Raw genomic sequence first — 24,922 nt, 5'->3', positions numbered from 1 at the left:
TGACGTTAGTCAAACACAGAGAATTACATCAAGAGCAGTCGATGAAATCATTTTGGCAAACATACAAGACATGGTCTGATGAAAGGGTTCGAGGAGTGAGGCCAGATGCATGAAGACAGAGACGTGCACAAATGACCAGAAACTTTCAACCAAGGGGGAAAAATCTGGGGATTTCACAACATGAACTCTGAATTCAAAGGCAAGAGTCTGAAATGCATGCAAGGACAGAGTCCAAATAGTCATAGTCCGTGCACAGAGCGTGACACACACAATTGCAGTGACAAATAATGGTATAAGGATCCTCACAGAAACCTTTCTGCTATTTTACATTTCAATAATATCTCATTTCTTCTTTTTCAATTATCATTATGTTGAAAACGGTTTTTGCTGCATGTTTGTGGAATTCACACAAATATTTACTTTGCTTGAATATCTTATAATATTATGCTAAACAAGATATGTCTTTCCTTGTTTAATCGTGTGTGTGTCCAAAAATGAATGCATCGAAGTACAAATAAAGACCATAGAACCGTTAAAGGAATAGTTCACTTAAAATGAAAATTCTGGCATCATTTACTCACCCTCAAGTTTGTTCAAACCTGTATACATTTCTTTCTTCTGCTGAACACAAAAGAAGATATTTTGAAGAATGTCGGTAATCAGACAGTTGATGGACCCCATTGACTTACTTATAGGAAAAAAATACTATGGAAATCAATGGGATCCATCAACTGTTTGGTTACCAAAATGCTTAAAAATATCATCCTTTGTGTTCAACAGATGAAAGAAACTCATTTTTAAGTGAACTATTCCTTTTGTTGTGGGATATTTTTTACAGGGATATAGACAGGCCCGTGACGGTCCTTCCCCCACGAGGTGGCGCTGCAGTTCTGCAGACTCCGTCAGCCCAGCGCGCGGCAGAAGAAGAGAAGCTGCGCTGTTTCCGGGAGGTGTTTCGGCCGCTGGATGAAGCGCAGCAGCTACATCCACAATACCATTTCACAATCAATAACACTCAAAATTAGGTAAGAAATTAACAACACCTAGTTAATTAGAGCGTTATTATATAATGTGCAGTGTGTTTTTAGCGCGAGAGTGCACCAGTGCTTTCATAGATCAGTGTTGTGCTCGGGATTACACTGGCTCGCCGCAGTTTAACAATAAATATATTTTCTTTCATTCGTGTAGCTGTATAATTTATTAGTGACGGCTACGTGTGTGTTAATGTGTCCCCCAACAATAAAGTACAAATGTATCTTCTGAAAGATTATGGAGTACCATGTCAATGTATAGTATTTGATCGAGTACCACGGTATTTTTTAAGGTGCCATGATGAATCATATCTTACCATTAGTAGCAGTGTACCATCCTAAAATACTGAAGATTAGTACAGTTTGGTGTAAAGTTTATCGCTACTGTTACTAAGAACAATTCAAACGTTATTATTATTACTTCTTAAATGTGCAGATACCTCTATGTCAGGCATATTTCAATTTAAATATTAGCATAATAAATGAATACATATTTAATAAAAGCATAAATTAATAAATATTTAAAATAATATTACTAATAATATTATGTTAGGATGATAATAATAAGAAACAACCATAATTGTTATGCAACATGTATTGTATATAATAGCAATAATAATGACAAAAACTATAATAATATAAATTATTATTATAATTGTATTAGTCTGTTGTTTAGAAGCATAATTTAAGTCTTAGAATATTTATAACCTTGATTCTCTTCATAGATTGTTTATTGTTTGTGTTCAACACACACACACACACACACACACACACACACACACACACACACACACACACACACACACACACACACACACACAATTCAATAATAATACAGATGCTCTGCACTTTATATTCCATAAGTACTTTTGTGGTTTATGACTGAATGGACTCTGATGGTGTCTTTTCCACAGTGAGGTGCGTGATGTCCGGTCAGAAGCGTCCCAGTGATCCCAGTAGCTCTGCCCCCCTCGGCGCTCCTCCGGAGAAGAAGAAGGGAGGTGAGGATGGAGAGGGAATGAGCACTGGGTCAGGAGGAAGCACTGCTGTGGAAACTGTCATCAAACTGGGAGGAGGATCCAACCTGGTGAGAAGCTCTTTAGTGGGATATCATTTGAGCATTCTTTTTCTTTATATAGAAGTAAAAATGTCTTCTATTTAATATTTAGATATGTTGGTTGCACTCCTGACTTAATTGTTTGTCTTGAATCTGTGTGAATGTGTGACAGTGTTATGGAAATATTAAGTCTGAATTTGTTCAGAACTCCTGATTCTGGTCTCTTTGTCCATTGGTCTCTACTGACACTGTTGTTCTTGCAGGAAGAACAAGATATAAAAGCCCTGCAGATCAAAAACAGGAAGTTGGGAGAATCCCTAGACCAAAGACAGGTAGATACATAACTCATATATACACCCCTTTCATTATTTACAAAAAACATTGAACAGAGTTTTACATCACATGCGAACATGAACTCTTCCTGTGTTGATGTAGGTGATTGAGGATGAACTGAGAGAGAGAGTTGAGAGGCTGGAGACTCGTCAGGCGACAGATGATGCAAGTTTGTTGATTCTAAACAGATACTGGAACCAGGTAAAGTTTTTTTGGGGTTGTATTTACATTCTATATAAATTGAAATGATATTTCTCTCAAACGCTACCATTTTTATTCCTGATTTTGGTTCCACCCTGCTTCATCAGTTTGATGAAAATGTGCGATTAATTGTTCATCGCTATGACCAATCGGGGAGTGAGCCCGTGGAAAGCCAACCGTCGGAAGGGCGGAGCTTAAAACCTGGAACGCCAGAACCAGACGGAGACTCGAACCAGGAGCGCGCAAAAGACAGAGGTACAAAATTTCACCCAAAAATTCTGTCATCATTTACTCACCCTCAAGTTACTGTATTGCTATGTTTAAGGACATTATAAAGCTAAGATAGTGTCTGTGCTGTGTAATGATCGTACTGTACAATTAAATGCAATCATTGCTGAGTCTGCAGTCTCAACACGTGACCTCAGGGCGTACGTTAACTGAATGAATTGAGAATCTCGCCTGAAAAACCATTTAACATCATCAGCAATCTTCATCCACGCAGCTGATTTCTATGAATTAATGTAAAACTAAATGCATCTTGCAGCACAGGGTGAAGTCAGTATGTATGACGATTTGAGACAAATATAATGTAAATGTAATATAAAACTGTAAGTGGCGCGGCAGGACTTTGAACAGGGTCCTGAGGCGTTGCTGGGCACTGATTTTAAAGACATGGCGCTGCGCTTCTCGTCGGATGTGCAAGCCCTTTTAGGCTTGCTAATCACTTTCTTTCTAAATATATTTAATACTAAAACAAATTTCGCACGTGCTGAAAATTATTGCAACTCGGTAATTGGCCAAAATGTGATGTTCGACTTCCCCAAGGCCCTCTACTCTTCCCTGTTGAACCCGCAAGCTTGACTTAAATTTGAATTTAATTTGGTGTTCTGAATGTCGTCTTCATCTTGAAAACTTGAAGCTGTATTCTTGAAAACTGGATATTTACAGTATATTTTATTAATTTAATTTATCATGTGCAATTTAAATTAGTTTGAGTGTTACTAAATGAAAACAAAAATGTAGTAAATGATTTTTAAATAGACTTTATCTTCGTTCTTGGTTTTCACTTTTGGTTTTGCTAAAAAAAAAAAAAAAAATCATTTTGATGCATCACTATTGGGTATCAACACCTAAAGTTCAGGCTTGTGGTTTCAGACAAGACCGCAGTCGGCATGAAAGAGAAGTTATAATAGTCTTTTCTTCTCTTTTGTGACGTATGTATATCCGAGAGAAACGGCTTTTCGAACAAGAATAAATGTAGGGTGTGACTTGATTTTGTCCGTGGGGAGTTGATTGGATGATTGTGGTTTGCTATTGGTTGATCTGATGTGAGTGACAGGTTGTCCCGCCCTCACACCAGTAAACATCATCAGAGAAGAGAAGTCTCTGCAAGAGTGAGGGGAAGTTATTCTGATTAAAGATTACGACACATTTAAAAAAATAAATAAAAATTTACATTTACATTTATTCATTTAGCAGACGCTTTTATCCAAAGCGACTTACAGATGAGAAACAATAGAAGCAATTAAACTAGCAGTAGGACAACAGTATGTAAGTGCTATGACCCTTCACAGTACAATCCAACGCATTTTTATTTTATTTTTTAGAATAGATAAGAAAGTGTTAGTAGTACTGGATCAAGTGCTCAAGTGCTGCCGAAAAAGATACGTCTTCAGCAGTTTCTTAAAGGAACACTCCGACTTTTTGGGACTTTATCCTATTCAACTTATCCCCCAGAGTTAGATAAGTCCATACATACCTTTTTCATCTCCGTGCGTGCTATAAGTCTGTTTGACGCACCCACCGCTAGCCTAGCTTAGCACAAAGACTGGATGTACAAAGTCACAGAGTGTACAAAAAACAAAGTCACATGAGACAGACAGTTCTCAGAGAATATAGTTCCCAGTATTTATACGGTTAAAATATGTCTGTGTCTCATGTGACTTTGTTTTTTGTACACTCTGTGACTATACAAATCACAACATGTAAATAGGAAAATGTTTGCGTTATTTTGTCACTTATTTGGATTAGTATGCTAGCTGCAACCATTTACATCCAGTCTTTGTGCTAAGCTAGGCTAGCGGTGGGTGCGTCAAACAGACTTATAGCACGAGATGAAAAAGGTATGTATGGACTTATCTAACTCTGGGGGATAAGGTGAATAGGCTAAAGTCCCAAAAAGTCGGAGTGTTCCTTTAAAGATGGCTACAGACTCAGCAGCTCTGGCTGAGTTAGGCAGACCGTTCCACCAGCAGGGAACAGTCATGGTAAAGGTCCGAGAGAGAGATTTCGTGCCTCTTTGAGATGGCACCACCAGACGCCGCTCACTTGCAGAGCGCAAGTTTCTGGATGGCACATAAGTCTGAAGTAATGAGTTCAGGTACAGGGGAGCAGTGCCAGTGGTTGTTCTGTAGGCAAACGTCAGTGACTTGAATTTGATGCAACCGGCAACCAGTGCAATTTCGTGAGGAGAGGAGTGACGTGTGCTCTCTTCGGCTCGTTGAAGACCACTTTGGCTGCAGCATTCTGGATCAGTTGCAGAGGTTTGACAGTGCAAGCTGGGAGACCAGCCAGGAGAGCATTACAATCGTCCAGTCTGGATAGAACAAGCGCCTGAACAAGGAGTTGTGTAGCATGCTCTGATAGGAAGGGCCTGATCCTTCTGATGTTGTACAAGGCAAATCTGCATGACTGGGCAGTGCTAGCGATGTGGTCTGTGAAATTCAATTGGTCATCAATTACAACTCCAAGGTTCCTGGCTGATCTTGATGGAGTTATGGATGACAAGCCTAGCTGGATGGTGAAGTTGTGATTAAGTGCTGGGTTAGCCGGGATTACAAGTAATCCCGATTCCCAGCTAACCTGTGAATAAATTCACAGATAGATAATTTATAATAAATAATGCAATATTCCATCAAAAATAAACAAGAATTTCATGGTGACTAATAATTTCATGGTGATCATTACACTATAACAGCAACTTAAGAGTTTCATTGTGTTTGAATTTAATATTGCAATTAATTCCTCATTCTCTGTTCTTTGAAGGCCAGATCTTTGAAGGCCTCTAACCCTGATGGAAATCTGTTCCTCTTGTAATGTTTCACACAGGTCAACAGGGGGAGGCAGTGAGCTCTTTTCTGGCCACGCTGGCCAGCAGCAGCAGTGAGGAGATCGACACAGAGCTGCAGGAGCGAGTGGAGTCCAGCTGCAAACAGGCCAGTCGTGTGGTGGAAATCTACGAGAACCTGAAGAACACGGTTGATCAACTGAAGAAGGATGTGGAGTCCGGAACAGGTGAGGCCAACTCTACGCAGCTCAACATCTCTTGTTGATCAATCCATCAAATTAACTAAAAAAAACGAATGATGTTTATATCCACTGTCTGTATTCATGTGACTTCCTTCAGGTGGCAGTCTCTGGGACGCCGCTGTCCGCCTCAACACCCTCCTGACCAATGAGAATGAACGTCTCCGCCAACTGACCAACAGCCTCCAGCAGAAGCATAGTCACATGACCAGTGAGGTTAGTGGTTGATTTGTTGACATGTTTATCTGTTAACCTTGCCGTATTGCTCATAATGTCTGTCTGTGTGTGTTTGTGTGTTTAGTCTCGTTCTTTGGGCCGTGCGGCTAATCGTGCTGATAACAGGATCAGTGAGCTGCAGGGTCTTATTGAAGAGCTGCAGTGGGACATGGAGAAAATCAGACGGAGGGAGAATCGCCTCAACACACACCTCGCAGAGGTGCTGGAAAGGGTAAGTGGTTTTTGCCCTATAAAGTCAAAATGGGCAATACTTACCATCTTAAAGGGATAGTTCACTTTAAAATGAAAATTCAGTCATTTACTCATCCTCAAGTTGTTTCAAACCTGTATGAATTTCTTTCTTCTGCTGAACACAAAGGAAGATATTTTGAAGAATGTCAGTAACTAAACCGTTAACTGGTCCCAATACAATACAGCCTTTCTTTAGTTACCAGTATGTTAATATCAGTAAACGGTAATGTAATATGGTTTACCGCAATAATAGCAAATGACAATTTGGATTTAAAAAAGGCACTGGAATATGTCAAGATGTTTTGTCAAATGTCAAAACATACTGACAGACATTTCTGATAGTAAACCCAAGATATAGTGTTGTTATTGTTTTACAATGTGGCGGATCTGATATTGTGCTCTTCCGTCATAACCAGGTGAACAGTAAAGGTTACAAGGTGTGTGGGGAAGCCAGCAGTGTATGTGGAACCATCACGATCAACAAAAGAAAGGTAAATGACTAGTCATGTCCCATGAACAGTTGGTGTCAGTGTTTCTTTTTGAATCTCACTGTAAACATGAAGTGAGCAGGTATTTGCATCTTTGCACTCTGTAGAATCCTTTAAATGAGAATTGGGCTGGTTTAGTCCTCTAGCAGATGCATCATGTATATAGTTTTTTTTGTTTTCAAGAATTTCAAAAATTTGTGGTCGGTAAGATATTTTAATGTTTTTTTATAAGTATTTTATACTCATCATCAGGGATGCATTAATTTGAACACAAAACAGTAAAAGTAATTGAAAATAACTTTTCTATTTAATTTGAATATATTCTAAAATGTCATTTATTCTTGTTATGCAAAGCAACATTTTCAGCATCTTCAGTGATCCTTCAGAAATCAGTCTAATATCAGATGCTCAAGCATTTTGTTTTTTTATTATTATCAATCTTGAAAACCGTTGTGCTGCTTCATATTTTTGTGGAAAGTGTTACATTTTATATAGGATTATTTGATGTATAAAAAGTTCAAAAGAACAGAATTTGGTTTGTAAAATGATAAAAATCTTTATCAATTTAATGCATCCTTGCTGAATAAAAAATAAATCACCCCAAACTTTTGAACGGTAGTGTATATTTAATATTTGCTGACTTGCTCAACCACATATTGATGACATTGCCAGGTTTTTGCTAGACAATATAATGTTATGCAATATAATATAAATGTTGAATATGTCATGTAAATATTGTTTATGTTATGGTTCCTGAATGCTGTCTTCATAATAAAGGTTGAATCCGTTAAATTCTCATCTGTTGTTAGTTTGAGGAGATGGACAGTGAGCTGGAGGAGAACAGGGAGCTGGCGGAGAACCGGCTCAGTGAGCTCCAGAAGCTCCAGCAGGACCTGCAGACAGTTTACCAGGAGAACAACAACATGAAGGTAAAGCCCTCGAGACCACAGACACCGTTAACTTGTTAGATCTTATGTTTATTGTGAGACCTCCTGTTCAGGCAATTCCTGATTAAATCTGGTATTCAGAGGCTGTTCGGCTCTTTGGAGTGGAAAATTAAAACCCCACACTTTTATATCTTGTCCTCGAAAGAAAGCTTCCTATCACGCAACACTTGAAGACAGATACTCAGGTACAGAGAAAAACACTCCTTTAGTAATGGTGGAATTTACTGAAGCTTGCACATTATCTCTGAACAAAAAATAATTATAGAATATAATAACAAAACGATAGATAACCTTTGTGAATGTAAAAGGTCTGCAAATTTTTTTAAGATCAAACTGGATGATAAAGTTATTGGCTCTCCTAAACATTTTGTGGTCTCAGTAATGATAATAATGAAAGATATCACAGCATCAGAAGATCTGAAACGGCACCAAAATAATCGGCCCAATATATATATATATAGTTAAATATGATGTGCACTCAGACCGATGAGAGGACAGTTTTAGTCACATGTGACTCGCATAAACACATTTTGGTAAGCTTTGAAATGCTGCTTTGTAAAAGCAATTCGAAACAAGGAGAAAAGGAGAAACAAGGAGAAAAGGCAACAAATTTAACAACATCGTCTCTGTTTTGGAACAAAGCAAATTATCTACAGGTCTGAATACATCCCTAGACAATAATATTAAGGTCACCGTCAAATAAACAAATATACAAAAAGAGGTCATTTTATAGACCTTTTTTTTAAAAATCAAAATAATGATAAAAATAAACAATTTATTGAAATAAAATAAAATAATCCTGAACATGATGTATCACTGTTTCCACAGAAATATGATCTTGCTTGTTCTTTAAAAACGGTCCCGCTCCCATTTTTTAAAACGCTCCCGTGCGCTGATCATTGTAGCCAATCACAGGCATATCTGATGAGCGCGTGAACACAATGGCCAATCAGTGTCACAATTTTAATTTGACAACTACCGGTATATTCAAATAGAAAACCTATTTTAAATTGTAATAATATTTCACAATATTACTTTTTTACGGTCTTGCTGAGCGTAAGAGACTTCTTTCAAAAACATAAAAAAATCTTAGCCTTAAACTTTTGAATGGTAGTGCATACCGAATAATGTTGTTAGTCACTTAAGGGGCTTTTGCACCGGAGGTACCTTTTCACAGTTCCTAGAAATATTGGCAGAAGTACCCGTATTTAGGCGTGTTTGCACCTCAGGAACTAGGAGCGATTTTAGTTCTAGGAACTCCATTTGGAGGAACTATAATTTAGCTCCTACTTCAAAGTCGGGTCTAAACCAGCACTATAGGAACTACCAGTGACGTTAGTGTGCACTGATTGGCCGAACGCATGCGGAACACCAGCACCCGCCATTTTTAAAAAAGCTTTGTAAACACACGGAGTATAGCCTATATATTTACTCCATAAACTAACTCTACGGACATGGAAAACAATGATAGATGGGCCTCTTAACCTTTACGCTGAGAAGAAAACCCAACGCAACTTTGAGGGGACCAAGCCAAAGATGATCATGTATTTCTGCTCAGCTAACAACACTGGACGTCAACCACACAGCATACGCTAATAACTTTTCATCACTGTCTCCTTTCTATGTATAAAAGTTCTATATAATAATTGTAAACGAATGAACACGGAGAATGCTAGCACTGTGTGCTCAGGCTCTGGCTGGTGTTCTCTGCGTCGTCAAAATAAAAGTCACAACGACAAGCACGGCTTACGTCACTTCAGAGTTCCTACTGCCGGTGCGAATGCAACCAGGAAAACGTTCCTGTGGGAACCTTAGTTTTCGGGGAACCACCCTAGAACTACCTGGTGTGAAAGCCCCTTTATATGGACTAACTGGACGTGCATGGTTCTCTCTCTCTGTCAGGTGGAGCTGTTGTCCAGGGCCGAGGAGGTTGCCAGAGAGAGCGCCGAGTATCGCTGTCTGCAGTCTCAGTTCTCTGTGCTTTATAATGAATCACTGGTGCTGAAATCTCAGCTGGACGAGACCAAAGCACGGCTCAACACGACCAGGACCGCCCGCCTGCGCCAGCTGGACCACATGGAGGTACGTGGGGTTATGTGAATAAACAGTGATGGATCACAGTCTGTGGATGTTATCGTCATTGAAGCATGAGTGGAATGATGATTTATGTGTGTTGTTTCAGAACGACGAGGTGTCCTTGCAGCGTAAGGTCCGCACTGAAGTGATTCAGTTGGAAGACACGTTAGCACAGGTGCGCAAGGAGTACGAGATGCTCAGGATCGAGTTTGAGCAGACATTAGCTGCTAATGAACAAGCAGGTAATATTCCGTCGCTCTTTTTATAATGATGTGCTCATGTTTGTCTCTTTGTTAAGATCAGCCTTTGAAGTGAGTCTATAGTGCCTTCTCGTTCTTTCTCAGGGCCTATAAACCGTGAGATGAGACATTTGATCAGCACGCTGCAGAATCATAACCAGCAGATGAAGGGAGAGGTGGTCAAATATAAACTCCGACTGAGGGAGTCTCAGCAAGAACACAACCAGGCGAGAACACAAACTTATTGCCTCTGAATTAAACAAGTATTCAAGTAAATATTTACTCTAAAAGAAAATAAGTGGTCGCTGAAGTTTCTGTTGTCTCTTATAGCTCCGTGTTGCCAAAGGTAACGCTGCTGTCCAATCACAGTCGAGCACAGAGATGGATGTGAAGGAGGAGACCGCCTCACCGCTTACACCTGCCCCGACGGGTGACGTCACTGTGAAGACTGAACCAGACAGCGGCTCCGCCACACCCAGCACAACTGGTACACACTGCGTTTTTTAATCTTTAACTCTGGGTGTTTGCTGAGGTATTAAACTATGTATTAAACTTCTGTGTGTATTTCGTCCTGCACCGTTTGTTACGGATATGAGTAATACATCAAATTGTTTGGCTTGTTTGGGTGAGGTGTGTTGTTACTTTTCTAAATGATCAAAATAAGATTTTGACATGGCAGACAATATGAATATTGTAATGTTATGTAGGGCTGCACGATTGATCGAAATTGATGTCTCGATAACGCAAGCAGCAGGGTTATTAAAGTAAACAAACTAAAAACATAAAAGAAATGTCACTTGAAATAAAACAATTTTGAACTGAAATAAGTTGAATAAAAAAAAACTCAACTTTTTTAATTTCAGATAGTTTAAGGCAACATTTCTAGTTTAAGTTGATGTAATAAAATAACTAAAACTGAATTAAATAATAAAATCTATATAGACATATTTAAAAAAACTAATAATTCAAATTCTGTTCATTCAAATTCTGTTAATTTTATTATGAAATTCAAACAAATATATTTTTAGTGGTCCTTAAATGTGGCGCTTCAGTTCAAGCGACATGTGAACCGATCATCTCTTCCTCTTTACTACTAGTTACAGCACGAAATAAACATGAAGGAACATCAGAAGGTGTGTTGAAAGATACAGTACATACTGAAATCCGCATCTTTATCTCATATCAATCTCACGTTTTATTGAAAAGATGTCAAAACAGCATGTAAACAATGTTACATTTACCTCAGAAAATGTAACATTGTCCAAATGTCCAAAACTCGTTAGTCAGCAGGAAAAATTTAATCTAGACAGGATTTTTTTTTTGCTAAATATACTATGCACTATTCACAAATTCATGATACATTTTACTGTTTCAATATTTAATGCATATCTGATTAAATCTGTAAAAAAAAAATTGACAGCCACCATTTAAATGTTTATTTTTCAAACAACGAATTGCAGTACAAATTCAATTATTATAATAAATATGTAATGAAGCTACTATAACTTTATTATAAAAACTTCCTTGTGTGTAATTTTAAGTGTTTGTATACAAACCAGTTCATTTTAACCTTCAATATTATAATTATATTGACTCCTTGTATAGTTTACTGCATTAGTTGAGAAAATTTGCCATGTACTGTATCTGATATATATTCAAATCGAATTAAATTTAATCTGAATCGAATAGCAAGCTTTTGAATCGAATTGTAAAATGTGTGTTAACCAGTTCTCATGAAAAATATAATAGTACCCTCATGGTGTTTCAAACCTATAAGATGTTCATTTGTCTTCCAAACACAAACGAAGATATTTTTTATGAAACCTGAGATTTCTGTCCCTCCATTTAAAGTCTATTCCACTTAAAATCAACATATCACATTTTTAGTTTTAGTAGTACGATGATTCAAATCGTTTTAGATTGTTTACTAAACAACAACAAAGCTGCACTCATGCCATGTCGTAACCGTAATTACAAGATGGCAACCCGTGACGTCCTACCTGGAACTCTTACTGTCCTCAAAGTGGGATTTATGTGTTTCTTTGTCAACACTATTAACGCTGAAATTAATCTGCACCAGTAAAAAAGGGCCTGCATTATTTTAAATATGTTGTCAGTGACAGTGTGCAAGCATATGAGTCTTAACGTAATTCTGTATTGTACATTTATGTTCACTTTTTATATTATAGCACTTATATATTATATATTTTTCCTTCAGGTGCAACGGTTAAGACTGAACCAGGTACGGACGCGGAGACTGGGGTGAAAGAGGAGGAAAAAGAAAAGGAGAAGGAAAAGGAGAAAGAAAAAGACAAGGAAAAAGAGAAGGAACAGAGAGAAAGAGAGAGGGTGACTCGTGGGAGCACTGGAGGCGTAGCGGTGAAAGAAGAAAGGGAGAAAGCCAGCACCAGCCAATCAGAAGACCTAGCAGTCGAACGCTGCGCTGTGATTGGAGGACCTAAACGCAAGGAGGTGGAGCAGCTGAAAATAGTGCGGGTGGAGCTCAAGTAAGTCATTCTGCTCAAAACGATGATTGTAATAATGGAAATGACTTACTTTGGGAAGTGTTAATAATGATAATAGGGAAGCTGATGGTGATGATGCAATTATGAAACAGGAAAGCCCAAGAGTCCCAGAGGGAGATGAAGCTGTTGTTGGACATGTACCGCTCGGCACCGAAAGAACAGAGAGATAAAGTACAGCTGATGGCAGCGGAGAAGAAGGCGAAGTCAGAGGTACATAACCAACTGTACATGCATACACTATATAGAGCTCAAATTGCTGGAAGCAAAGTGGAATATCAGATTCATCAATGAAAAGATCAAGAGATTAATAGTTTATCAGAACAGTTCAGTGTTAAAATGTTTATTTGCATGTTTGTGCAGGCCGAGGAGCTCCGTCAGCGGTTGCGAGAGCTGGAGGAGAGAGAGAGGAGAGAAGGAAAGAAGATGGCCGACGAAGAGGCCCTGAGAAAGATCCGCTCAGTGGAGGAGCAGATCGATATCCTCAATAAGAAACTCTCTCTTGCTAAGCAGGTAGAGCTCAGATTTACACACATATGTGAGACTCACATTGAGTAATGAATGAGAAACTTTCTTCTGTAAAAGTCTGAATCGGTCTATCTCTCTCTCTCAGGAGGAAGATGCTTTGCTGAGTGAAATGGATGTTACTGGCCAGGCGTTCGAAGACATGCAGGAGCAGAACATTCGTCTGATGCAGCAGCTCAGAGAGAAAGATGATGCCAACTTCAAACTCATGAGCGAGCGCATCAAATCCAACCAGATCCATAAACTCCTCAAGGAAGAGAAAGAGGAGCTTGCTGACCAGCTGCTCACACTTAAAACACAGGTGGGTGGGCTTTTGAGATGGAGTGTTATCACGTCGAATGAATTCTTGAGTGAATCGTTTGGGATATGGCAGGGGTTTTCAAAGACAAAAACAGTGGGCCTCCCTTCTGACACAACGTACATGATGGCGCCCACAGCCTAACCTAGTATTCAAGTTAGAAAAACTAGGTTTATTAGGCTGCTGTCACTTTAAAAGGGACAGTTCACCCAAATATGAAAATTCCTTCATCATTTACTCACCCCTTGTGTCGTTTGAAACGTGTAAGACTTTCGTTGATCTTCAAAACACAAACGAAGATATTGTTCATTGAAATCTGAGATATTTGTCCCTCCACTGACAGTCATTCATATGGATTAGTTTACAATCTCTGTATGAAAGTGGTAGTTGCGTAGACTGTAAATGGAGGGAAAGTTATCTTTCATTAAAAATATCTTAATTTGTTTCAAAGATGAACGAAAGTCTTGCATGTTTGGAATGACATGAGGGTGAGTAATTAATGACATCACTTTAATTTTTGGGTGAACTATCCCTTTAAGATTAATGCTCTGTGCCCGGTTGCATAAAGCACCTTAAGTTTTTCCCTTAAGTATGACACTTAAGGGGCGATTTCCCCTTACCTAAGAGAATAACTTAAGGGTGTTGCATATAATCTCTTAAACGATTCTCTTAGGTAAGGGAAACATTTAAGTGTTTCACGACAGCGATCCTGAATTCACGTTATAAAAGTCTGTTGTTGCCATAGATACGCAAAACACTAACACAAGCGGGAAAGAGCCCCCGCAACCCGGTGAACCACTCTGCTGACAGACGATTTATGAACGTGGAAAACATCTCCCACTATCATCTGAAAACTCCCAGTTGCAAAAAAACGCAGTGCTATAAGCAGTTGTAACACCGCAGGTAAAGAGTGGTTGCGATGTGTGACACGGTCAAGGGCGCCGTCTAGTTTGTTAGTGATGTCAAATATTGCGCGTCGATCAAAACGGTATTCATGCAACAATATGGTTCTCCCTATCCCTAAAAATTCTTCTTGGCACATAATTATCTTCAGCTCGTTCCATAAATTCAGCCATGTCGTCTTATTTTTTGTCCGCGTTACTCTTAAGGTTACGATTTCCAAACCTTAAGTTATACTTAGGAAAATTACCGTTAAGGGGTTTTATGCAACACTTAACGCTTTTTAAGGGATTATTTAAGTGAAAAAACAGCATTTAAGGGAAATTCTAAGTGTTTATGACGTTTCACTTAAAAAAACAGTTAAGTAACACTTAAGGGAATTTTTCTGCAACACCCTTAGGTTTAAGGGAAACATAAGGGCGAACTTAAGGGAAAATTTAACTTAAGGTGCTTTATGCAACCGGGCACTGATCCAGATGCAACTATGAAGTATAATTAGGGTGGCTAGATTTCTCATGGTGGAATACGGGACAGGATGGACATCCAAATTTGCACCCTCCAAATTTCATGATATGAGAAATTTTATTTCAGGATATCGATATATATCATTAAATTCAACAAAAATGAAATAATTATAACAAAAACAAAGAAAGAAATGACAAACAATAGGCCCAATACGATAGCGATAAAATTAAACTGTTTCTCAGGGTACAGTAGGTTAATTTAAAGGAACACTCCGACTTTTTGGGACTTTAGCCTATTCACCTTATCCCCCAGAGTTAGATAAGTCCATACATACCTTTTTCATCTCCGTGCGTGCTATAAGTCTGTTTGACGCACCCACCGCTAGCCTAGCTTAGCACAAAGACTGGATGTAAATGGTTGCAGCTAGCATACTAATCCAAATAAGTGACAAAAATAACGCAAACATTTTCCTATTTACATGTTGTGATTTGTATAGTCACAGAGTGTACAAAAAACAGTCACATGAGAAAGACATATTTTAACCGTATAAATACTGGGAACTATATTCTCTGAGAACTGTCTGTCTCATGTGACTTTGTTTTTTGTACACTCTGTGACTTTGTACATCCAGTCTTTGTGCTAAGCTAGGCTAGCGGTGGGTGCGTCAAACAGACTTAAAGCACGCACGGAGATGAAAAAGGTATGTATGGACTTATCTAACTCTGGGGGATAAGTTGAATAGGCTAAAGTCCCAAAAAGTCGGAGTGTTCCTTTAACATACATTTATTGAACATCTTTTGTTGTTTCAATAACATTAATGACACAGAACTGTATTTTAGGCTAGGATCTAATATACTGACACATATCTGGTGTTCACCGAGGGGTTCACTTTCACTTAAGCCATATAACAGTCTGTATTTACGTGAGATACTCTACATGATGGTCATTTTGACAACTTTGTCTGTATTTGACCATCCAGGCACAAAGAGAACTGAATTCGGGATTGTGCGCTGTCTGGTGTGTGTCATTCAGCGCAAAACCACATTGAGTTATTTTTTCACAACTTGCACTGCGCATAATAACTTGATAAACTCTTTTTGAAGATCCTTGCTAAATGTACACATACGCTTCTTTGGCATCGTGTCTGACTTGATCTCGTCTTCCGCACTCTCTGATATCCCTCTTCACTTACTACTAGTTCATCAATAACGAACTGTGAACGGATGTTCATTTTGTTCTCCGAAATATACTATGGCGAGATTTGCTACATCTTTGATTGGGCTATTCTCGAGTGACAGAAGACTACTACTCACCTTAACCTTTTAAGAGGGCAAATGTTTAACCTTATTAAATGTATGCATTATCTTTTATGTCAGATATTTACAATTCATTCAGTTGCAATAATAATAGATTATATAGGGATGTTACCAATCAGATCAGTCTATAAAATCCATCTTTGCACTGCATAGTTTGAATGAATGATTCAATGAGTTTTGTTAACGGTCCCTTGTCACCCTCTACTGGTGTAAAGATGTAATTGATAATCTTGATTTGAAGCAAAAAGTTACTTTCAGAAGCATCCATAGACATCAGTGTTTATATTTGAACTATAAACTTTTATTCCAGTACTTCTATGATCATTTTAATTATTGTAGCAAAGAAATAATGATAATGTGTAGTTGAAAAGACTTTTTGTGAAGCTGTTTCATACCCACACGACAACTGCTCTCTCTGGCTCACTGGCAGCACAAACGCAGATTTGAATGTTCGCTGTGATCTTATTACTATTAGGTTTAATTGTAAACAGAAGAATCGTTGTTATTTAGGAATAAGAACATATGGGTGTTTGAATCGAGATTACCGGTAATCTTGTAATGATTAGTCATTCAGCTCTAGGGCTACGTGATCTAATGTTTCAGCATTGACATCACATGATGTGCCTTGATCTGTGATTCATACGGAACAGGCCCCACTGTTCAGAAAAAATGTGATGTGTATTAATTTCAAAGTATAACCATCATAGAGTGGAAGTTTATCATTTACATTGGTGTTCACGAGGATACTGAGTAGTTTGCATGTATGTGTCCCTTCAAGCACAAAAAGTCAAGAGCTTTTTGCTTCTTGCACTTGAATGCTTTAAACTGGCTTGAGTGTTTAAACTGACAGGACTTAAATGATATGCAGCTGAAACATGTTTGTGTGTTTCTCTTAGGTGGACGCTCAGCTGCAGGTGGTTCGGAAGCTGGAGGAGAAAGAGCGCCTGCTGCAGGGCACCATCAGCGCTGCGGAGAGGGAGCTGGGTCTACGCACACAGGCATTAGAGATGAACAAACGCAAGGTACATACAGTTGCAGGTTACCTCACACAAATTCAGTTTGTGTACTTGCAGCATCATAATGATAATGTGAAGTCAAGTAACAAGTAAAATTGCACTAGAAAATTGGTTTTCTCTGAGGAGGCAAGGGAGGCAGTGAGAATGAATGGGGAAAGACACTAGAGAGCTATGATATGACTGCGTCACGCGCGTAAAAGATTCCTGCGGGGCGTTTGAGGCGTAGAGTGCGGTGAATACACCTCAGTTGAAAAATCTGAACTTCTGCGTCAATTCGCGTCGCATTAACCAATCAGGAGCCTGCTTGCTTCACGTGGCATAAAGTGTGGGACAGCAGGTCATCAAACTGGGCGCGGGACAGGCGGAAGTACCGCTGAAAGTGACCGTCATCCAGGCGCAGCTCCTGGAGCAAATGGTGAAACTCGCCAAACTGGGTTCGCCTCCGAAGGGTCTGGTGGACCCAAATACGGCGACAATGACCCCTACGCCGCTGTTCTGCTCTCCAGAGCAAAATGATCTATCAACATCAGACATCTTGTAAAAAGATGGCCGCCAACGGGTTTCGAAACTTTCGCCTCTGACGCGTGTAAATTTCGCTTCAAACTTGTTTTTACGCGCATCAATTTCGCGCTTGGCACGTGAATGGACACAAAGTGGTCAAGCGTATAACTAGACGCGGCAGGCGCGAATTTGACGCGCTATTCGCGTCCGGTGTGAATGCACAGTAAGTCCACTCAATCTGCCAGACCTGCCGACTGCAGCTTTAAATTAGCCTGGGAAAACCCAGACCACTTCCGGCAAATTTAGATTTGCTCTGCAAGTGGGTCTGGCAAAGAGCCCATTGAAGCCCATTTCCAATCCGTCGAAATCGCGGCACCAATCAGAAACGTTGGGGCGGGCTTTACACGATGACGACAGAGCAGAGACGGTGACACAGATTTTGTACATTACAGAGATGGATGCCGCCGTGGAACATCACTCGTTCGAATCAGCTATCGCGTCTGTTTCAAGCGATTTAAAATAGTCATTTTCGTTAACACAAACAGAATTGCTGAGAGTCTCAGGTGTTTTTCCGTCGCTCTGCATACGTCATGTCATTCATCGCTCTGATTGGTTTTAGATCCTATCCCATTGCGCCCAGAGCCATTTTAGCGACGTCCGTTGGTGACGCCCCTGTGGAAATGAATTGTCTATGGAGCTTTGCCAGACCCTAACTCAGTTACAACTGAGAGTGGTCTGGGTTTTCCCAGGCTAGCTTTAAATATCACCACTTTCTTAACATGATATGTGAGGGTTTTTTTTTTGTAAGCAGTCAGTTTGGTGAAATTAAAGGTCATTTCCGTGTCTGTGACCATCATGCCTTATACAGTGTTCACTGAGATTTGATGGAATGATTATCTGAACATCAGTTAAATATACATACAATTTGTTACTGCATTTTTATAGTTATTATTTTGTAGCAAATGCAAGAAATGCTTAAAAGCACTAGCTTGTTGAGAAATATCATAATAGAGCATGAATTACATTGTAATGTAACTAGAATTGTTTTCTTAGTGTAAGTAGTTAATTTATTTAACCTGAAAAATCGGTCAACAATAAATAAGTCTAACTTAAAGGTATAGTTCACCCAACAGTGAAAATTGTCATCATTTACTCACGCTCATATTTTTCCGAACCTGTATGAATTTCTTTCTTCTGTTGAACACAAAAGAAGATTAATTGAAGAATATGGGTAACCAAACAGTTGATGGACCCCATTGACTCCCATAATATTTTCGTTCAATACTATGGAAGTCAACGGTGCCCCACAACTGTTTGGTTTCCCATATTCTTCATAATATCAACTTTTGTGTTCAGCAGAAGAAACTCATACAGGTTCGGAAAAATATGAGGGTGAGTAAATGATGACAGAATTTAAATTGAGGGTGACCTATCCCTTTTAACATGAATTTACATTAGAAAACATTGAGGACTTTGCCTCCTCATTTCAGAACAGCACTACACACCGCTGACGTGCGTCCATGAATTGTGTGTTTCAGGCGCAGGAGTCAGTGCTGCTCTCGGAGGAGGTGCGCACTCAGCTGGAGGGGGTGCAGCAGAGGTTGAGAGCGGTCAGAGAGGAGGTGGTTGAGAACAGCATTTCTCGAGAGAAGGAGTCTTTCAATGCCCGTCGTGCACAGGTGAGCAGACCCTTCTTTAGCTCAATGCATAATCAGAGGTTTAATAGTGTTGATCTACATCAGGGGTCGGCAAGTAACGTTGGCCGCGGGCCAATATTCTTTTTAGCCAGTAGATGGCGGGCTAGCTACACGGAGTAGGCCTCTGGATACAAATTAAATACTCTAAATGAACTCTGGGTCCGTGTATCATTAATTCAATAGTTTTTTTTTCAAATTAAAGGTAGGGTAGGTAGGATTTATATAAAAAACTTTTTCCCAAATTTGTTTAAACTGTTAGTATATACTAATACATAATTAAAATGTAAGTACTCTGAAAAAGAGAGTATAAAAATCGAGTGTCTGTAGTCCTCTCAGGGCTGCAATAAACACAGCTACTTATTTCCATTCGGGACGAATGAAATGATTGGCTGGGCGACTGTCACTCTCCCTGGCTACCATGGCTACCACCCCTGCTGCAGCAGGAGCTGCCCACATGCGCGCGCCCCTTTGACTCGAGGAGGGGAAGAGGCACGGAAGCTAAGAATAATCACAATGATGGCAGAGAAAGAGCTCCCAGTCAAAACTCCCAGTGCCTGCATATACAGTCAGCGAAGGCAAAAAAAGGAAGACAGTATTCGCCCTCGACCCGGACCTGTCCTTGAGCCGACGATACGGTACTTGTCTCTGGCTTGTAGTCCTCATCAGAGCCAACAGTGCTTTCATCGTGGAAGCTCTTACATGCAAAACACAGAATCTTACACGAAATGCACCTTCATCACAGTTAGGGATGGGTACCGAAACCCGGTATTAAACGGGCCCCGGGGCTGAATTTTGAAAGACCGCTGTATCGATAAGCTCGGACGTTATCGGTTCTACTGTCGGTACTAAAGAGAAATTAAGAAAATACACATTGGCCTACTATTTATTATTGCTATAAAAAAAAAAATATTATTTTTTATTTCGCCAGCCATTTCTATGTATAATAATATTAAACCATTTGTCTGTGAAGCATTTTTGGTATTCGCAGTCAGAGAGAGAGAGAGAGAGAGAGAGAGAGAGAGAGAGAGACATAGCGCACAACACGACAGCACTGTAATGAGTGACGACGGAGGACAGAACTAGACTTAACATTCAAACGTGTGTGGTTACAGTTTAGATCTGTGATATTAGTCTGATTTTATTTTATATTTCGGCTTCCAAAGATGATAAAAATAATATATTGAGGTAAAACCATTAAATACTATAGTCACATTCTGTCCAGCACAACATCCTTCCCTTCAGTGCGCTGTCTTTAATCCCTAAAACTCAAACTTAACGACAGAATCAGCACGATCGGTGATTGTTGTAAAATGCAGTATACTGTTGCTAAATTATTATTATTATTATTATAAGGCGGCGCGCACTCCGAAAACAGACCGCAACAAGACAAGCAATTAGCAAATTATACTTTGGGTTTCATGTGTGCGTCTAAATCATATGTACACAAAAAATATGTCAAAATGACCGGCTTGGAGATTCACTTAAACACCGTTTATGTCTTAAATGGACGTAGTTATGGAAATTTTTGGGAGAAAATATGGTGCAGCATCAGTATTAGATCAGCACTCGGTCTTAAAGGGGAAGCAGTCTAATTAACATGCTGACGATATTACTGCGAATCAAACAACCAAAGGCAAAGAGAAAATCACTCACAGCTCTTGAATGAATAACTTTAATAACATTAATCTATCTATGATAAACTATGCAGTGTTATTTTACATTCGATTACTTTATTAGATTTCCTTTTAGACCATACCTGAACAGTAGACCTTCCTGAAATTAAAGCACTCTGTAGGCCTATATAATGTGTATCTTTGTTTAATAGTTTATCTTTTGTTTATCTATTGTTTATCTTTGTTTAATATATATATATATATAAAACAAAAAGAACCGATAAGAATACTGTTAAAGTACCGGACCGATAAGGAGTATCGGTAAGAGTAGTAATACCGTTAAAACCTTAACGATACCCATCCCTAATCACAGTGTAACGGATGGTAATGGGAAAACGTGTATCAATGCAACCTGTTTTTAGCTTTGCCTTATGTTACTACTGTAGCTCGTTACTGAATCGAACTCAATAGATTTTAAACTTTACCAGTATCGATATGCTAGCTTGATAGTGAGTACTAACAGCCATGTTAGTTGTTTATATTCATAATGATGAAGTTAGGTATTTTATTACATGTGAATCTGACATGGTCACGAGATGCACTGCGCTCCTCTCCGCTCGGCCCTGGTAAACGCGTCCTCCTCCAGCTGAGCTTTGCGGGTTCATGTGTTTTGGGGGCGTGGCTTTGGAGCCCAGAAGGGAGGGGGTGGGAGAGAATGGAAATAAGTAGCTGTGTTTATTGCAGCCCTGAGAGGACTACAGGCACTCACGATTTTTATACTCTCTTTTTCAGAGTACTTACATTTTAATTATGTATTGGTATATAAAGACAGTTTAAACAAATCATACCTACCCTGCCTTTAAAACCAAAAATAAAAAAATGAAAACCGACTTGTTTTTCCATTATTTATTTCCTGATCTAAAAAAAACCCGATAACGACGGGTTTTCTGATTGTGTGCTCAGATCAAAAGTAGAATTTTTTTATTACTGGATTAGACAAATTTTTATTTAGATTTTTAATTTAACACCTTAAGGCTTAAGGTATATCAATGAAATAATTTTAAACAGATCAAGTACTATTGTGGTAATAGATTATTATTTATTTGGGACACACACCTAAGGTTTAAAGAGGTCTGCGCGGGACTGTTTTTTTCCTGTCCCGCTTCCACAAGTATCTATACAGCAACCGCTTAAAGCGGGTGAACACAGAGTGTATTTTATTTCCCGACCTGACGGGGTTTGCAAAATTTCGATTTCGTTTCCAGAATCTCACTTTCAAATGTCTCTAACGGAAAGAGAGAGATTAAGTTACTTAGCCTATAACAATTATAAATGCTATACAAAAATGGTGTTCGTGTCAATATAAATATTATTTTAACATTGTTGGCTACTGTCAGCAGAGAAAAAAAATGTCACGGAAAAAATTTATGAAATAAATAACATGAATTAAATAGGACAAATGCCTATCACTCAAATTTCTAAGCAACATAAACGATAACCATATTGCCAAACTATTTCAAACATCCTTGCAAAAAAAGAATGTTGTTGACTGACAATGGTTTCAGTGCCAAACAGCTCCTCAGAGCTAGGTGTACAGGTGGTCAGAATGAAGGTGTACAGGTGGTCAGAATGAAGGTGTACAGGTGGTCAGAATGAAGGTGTTCAGGTGGTCAGAATGAAGGTGTACAGGTGGTCAGAATGAAGGTGGTCAGGTGGTCAGAATGAAGGTGTACAGGTGGTCAGAATGAAGGTGTACAGGTGGTCAGAATGAAGGTGTACAGGTGGTCAGAATGAAGGTGTACAGGTGGTCAGAATGAAGGTGTACAGGTGGTCAGAATGAAGGTGTTCAGGTGGTCAGAATGAAGGTGTACAGGTGGTCAGAATGAAGGTGTACAGGTGGTCAGAATGAAGGTGTACAGGTGGTCAGAATGAAGGTGTACAGGTGGTCAGAATGAAGGTGTACAGGTGGTCAGAATGAAGGTGTACAGGTGGTCAGAATGAAGGTGGTCAGGTGGTCAGAATGAAGGTGTACACGCTGTCAAAAGATGTCGGGAGGTGGCTATTGTCAGTCAGACCGCCCAGATTTTTTATCAGGTAATACACATTATTTATCAGTGTGTTATACCCGAATAAATAATAATGAAAAAAAGTTCAAAAGTCGGACTGTAAGCGAATGAGACTTACAGGAGAGCATGATTGCTATTCACATCCTTATTAAAATGGCTGTATCTGTTACCACTATAGTACTTGATCTGTTTAAAATGATTTCATTGGTATGTCTGCTAAGGTGTTAAATAAAAATTCAAAATTCAAATTTGTCTAAACCCGTTATTAATTTTTTCTATTTTTGATCTGAGCGCACAATCAGAAAATCGGAAAACGAGTCATTATTGTTTTTTTTTTCATTTTAGTTCAGGAAATAATGGAAAAACAAGTCGTTTTTCTTTTTTTTCTTTTTTTGGAAAAAACTATTGAACGAATGATACACGGGATTTGTAAACCGTTATTGTAAAATAAAAATCTACATCAGATCTACATACTGTTGTTCATCTGTGGATTGAACACTTTTGATTATTTTTCTTTTGCTTCTAATTTACTGACTTGATACACTTATTGATTCAAATTATGATTTCATCGTATAATTTAATGTTTTAATAAACTATTTTGGATTTAACATAACAAACGGTGTGGTCTCCCCTATGTCATTGCTACGGTGAGCCAGGTAGTCGTGACATGACCATTTTATGCCATTTGTTTTTAAAACTGTGATGTTTCTTTTGATCTCATTAGGAGGACATTTCCAAACTGCGCAGGAAGATTGAGAAGGCCAAGAAACCGGCTGAGAACATTCGAAATGGAGATGAGATCCTGAATGAAGAAATAAACGATTACAAGGTCATTTTATGTTGTCCACATGGATGGGGACAACATTAACTAACTATGTTGTAAACTAACTATAACTAGTTGTGTGTTCATAGCCTTCAAGGATCTGTTTTTTTCTGTTTTGCAGGCCCGGTTGACGTGTCCATGCTGCAATTCACGTGTAAAGGACGCCGTTTTGACAAAGTGCTTCCACGTTTTCTGTTTCGAGTGTGTGAAGACGCGCTACGACACCCGTCAGAGAAAGTGCCCGAAGTGCAATGCTGCATTTGGTGCCAATGATTTCCATCGAATCTACATTGGATGAGACTTATGATAAACGGTATCTGCCTCTGTTTGGTCCAGTTCCTGGTGGAGAAAATCAAGTTTTACATTCCATTTGAAATTGCTTTTCAGGAAACCAACACGTTCAGTTGCATCGGTTCTGCAGAACTAACCTGGTCACATTCCACAGGCCAGTCTCGGCAAAGATTTTTCACTCATAAAAGCTGCTGCTGCTTGTTTGACTTCCTTTGAGTTAATAATGCCTCATCCAGATCTCCCATTCCACCTCAACAGAGCCAATGTGAACCCATTAACATGAGTGAGTTTATAGACCTGTGATTGAAAACAAGCTGCCTTGTCGACTGTGCAGTAGTTACGTTGCGTTCAGTTTGCTGAACAGCTGGTATTGCATTTTTGTACTGTCTGTTATGACTGCTTATAGTGATGGTTGTGCAACTGCTTCATTGAAATCCATTAAAATATTGAAATGTATTGACAATGTCTTTATGCTTTCTTATTAAAGTTATGGTAACACTTTGTTTTGAGGTGAAGTAGTTACACGTTACTACATCTACTTAATGATAACAGTAAATTATGCATAATTACAACTAACACTAAACCGCAACTCTATAATACGTACATGTAGTTAATATTACTTAGTACGTATAGTAAGTACAATGTAACTGTGTCACCTTAAAATAAAGTGTAACCAAAGTTGTCACTAATATGTATTTTGCTGATACAAAAAAAACAAAAACGTATAGTATGTTTACTTTGTG

General features: G+C 38.9%; 1 protein-coding gene across 5 annotated transcripts; it reads left to right on the top strand.

Moving 5' to 3' along the window:
- Nucleotides 1–838: 838 nt before the first annotated feature.
- Nucleotides 839–24,689, top strand: rnf20 (ring finger protein 20, E3 ubiquitin protein ligase). 5 transcript variants are annotated; one of them, XM_079631388.1, is made up of 23 exons: nucleotides 839–1,025; nucleotides 1,946–2,118; nucleotides 2,352–2,420; nucleotides 2,524–2,622; nucleotides 2,730–2,877; nucleotides 5,731–5,916; nucleotides 6,029–6,144; nucleotides 6,230–6,376; nucleotides 6,813–6,887; nucleotides 7,694–7,813; nucleotides 9,734–9,913; nucleotides 10,014–10,149; nucleotides 10,252–10,373; nucleotides 10,477–10,633; nucleotides 12,365–12,653; nucleotides 12,764–12,881; nucleotides 13,032–13,181; nucleotides 13,282–13,494; nucleotides 17,069–17,194; nucleotides 19,228–19,368; nucleotides 23,790–23,894; nucleotides 24,010–24,201; nucleotides 24,276–24,640. In XM_079631388.1, exons 2-22 carry the CDS (start codon nucleotides 1,957–1,959, stop codon nucleotides 24,184–24,186), a joined length of 3,036 nt encoding a protein of 1,011 aa, XP_079487514.1. In that variant the 5' UTR covers nucleotides 839–1,025; nucleotides 1,946–1,956; the 3' UTR covers nucleotides 24,187–24,201; nucleotides 24,276–24,640. The 5 variants fall into 5 exon arrangements, with proteins under 5 accessions (XP_079487514.1, XP_079487513.1, XP_079487511.1 ...); XM_079631385.1 differs by having other exon boundaries at nucleotides 871–1,025; nucleotides 10,231–10,373; XM_079631387.1 differs by having other exon boundaries at nucleotides 24,010–24,689.
- The last annotated feature ends 233 nt before the right edge of the window (nucleotides 24,690–24,922 follow it).

The sequence above is a fragment of the Phoxinus phoxinus genome, assembly GCF_949152265.1.
Source record: "Phoxinus phoxinus genome assembly, chromosome: 12".
Lineage (NCBI taxonomy): Eukaryota > Metazoa > Chordata > Actinopteri > Cypriniformes > Leuciscidae > Phoxinus > Phoxinus phoxinus.
The sequence above is the reverse complement of the archived record's forward strand: the minus strand, read 5'-3'. Positions and strand labels throughout refer to the sequence as shown.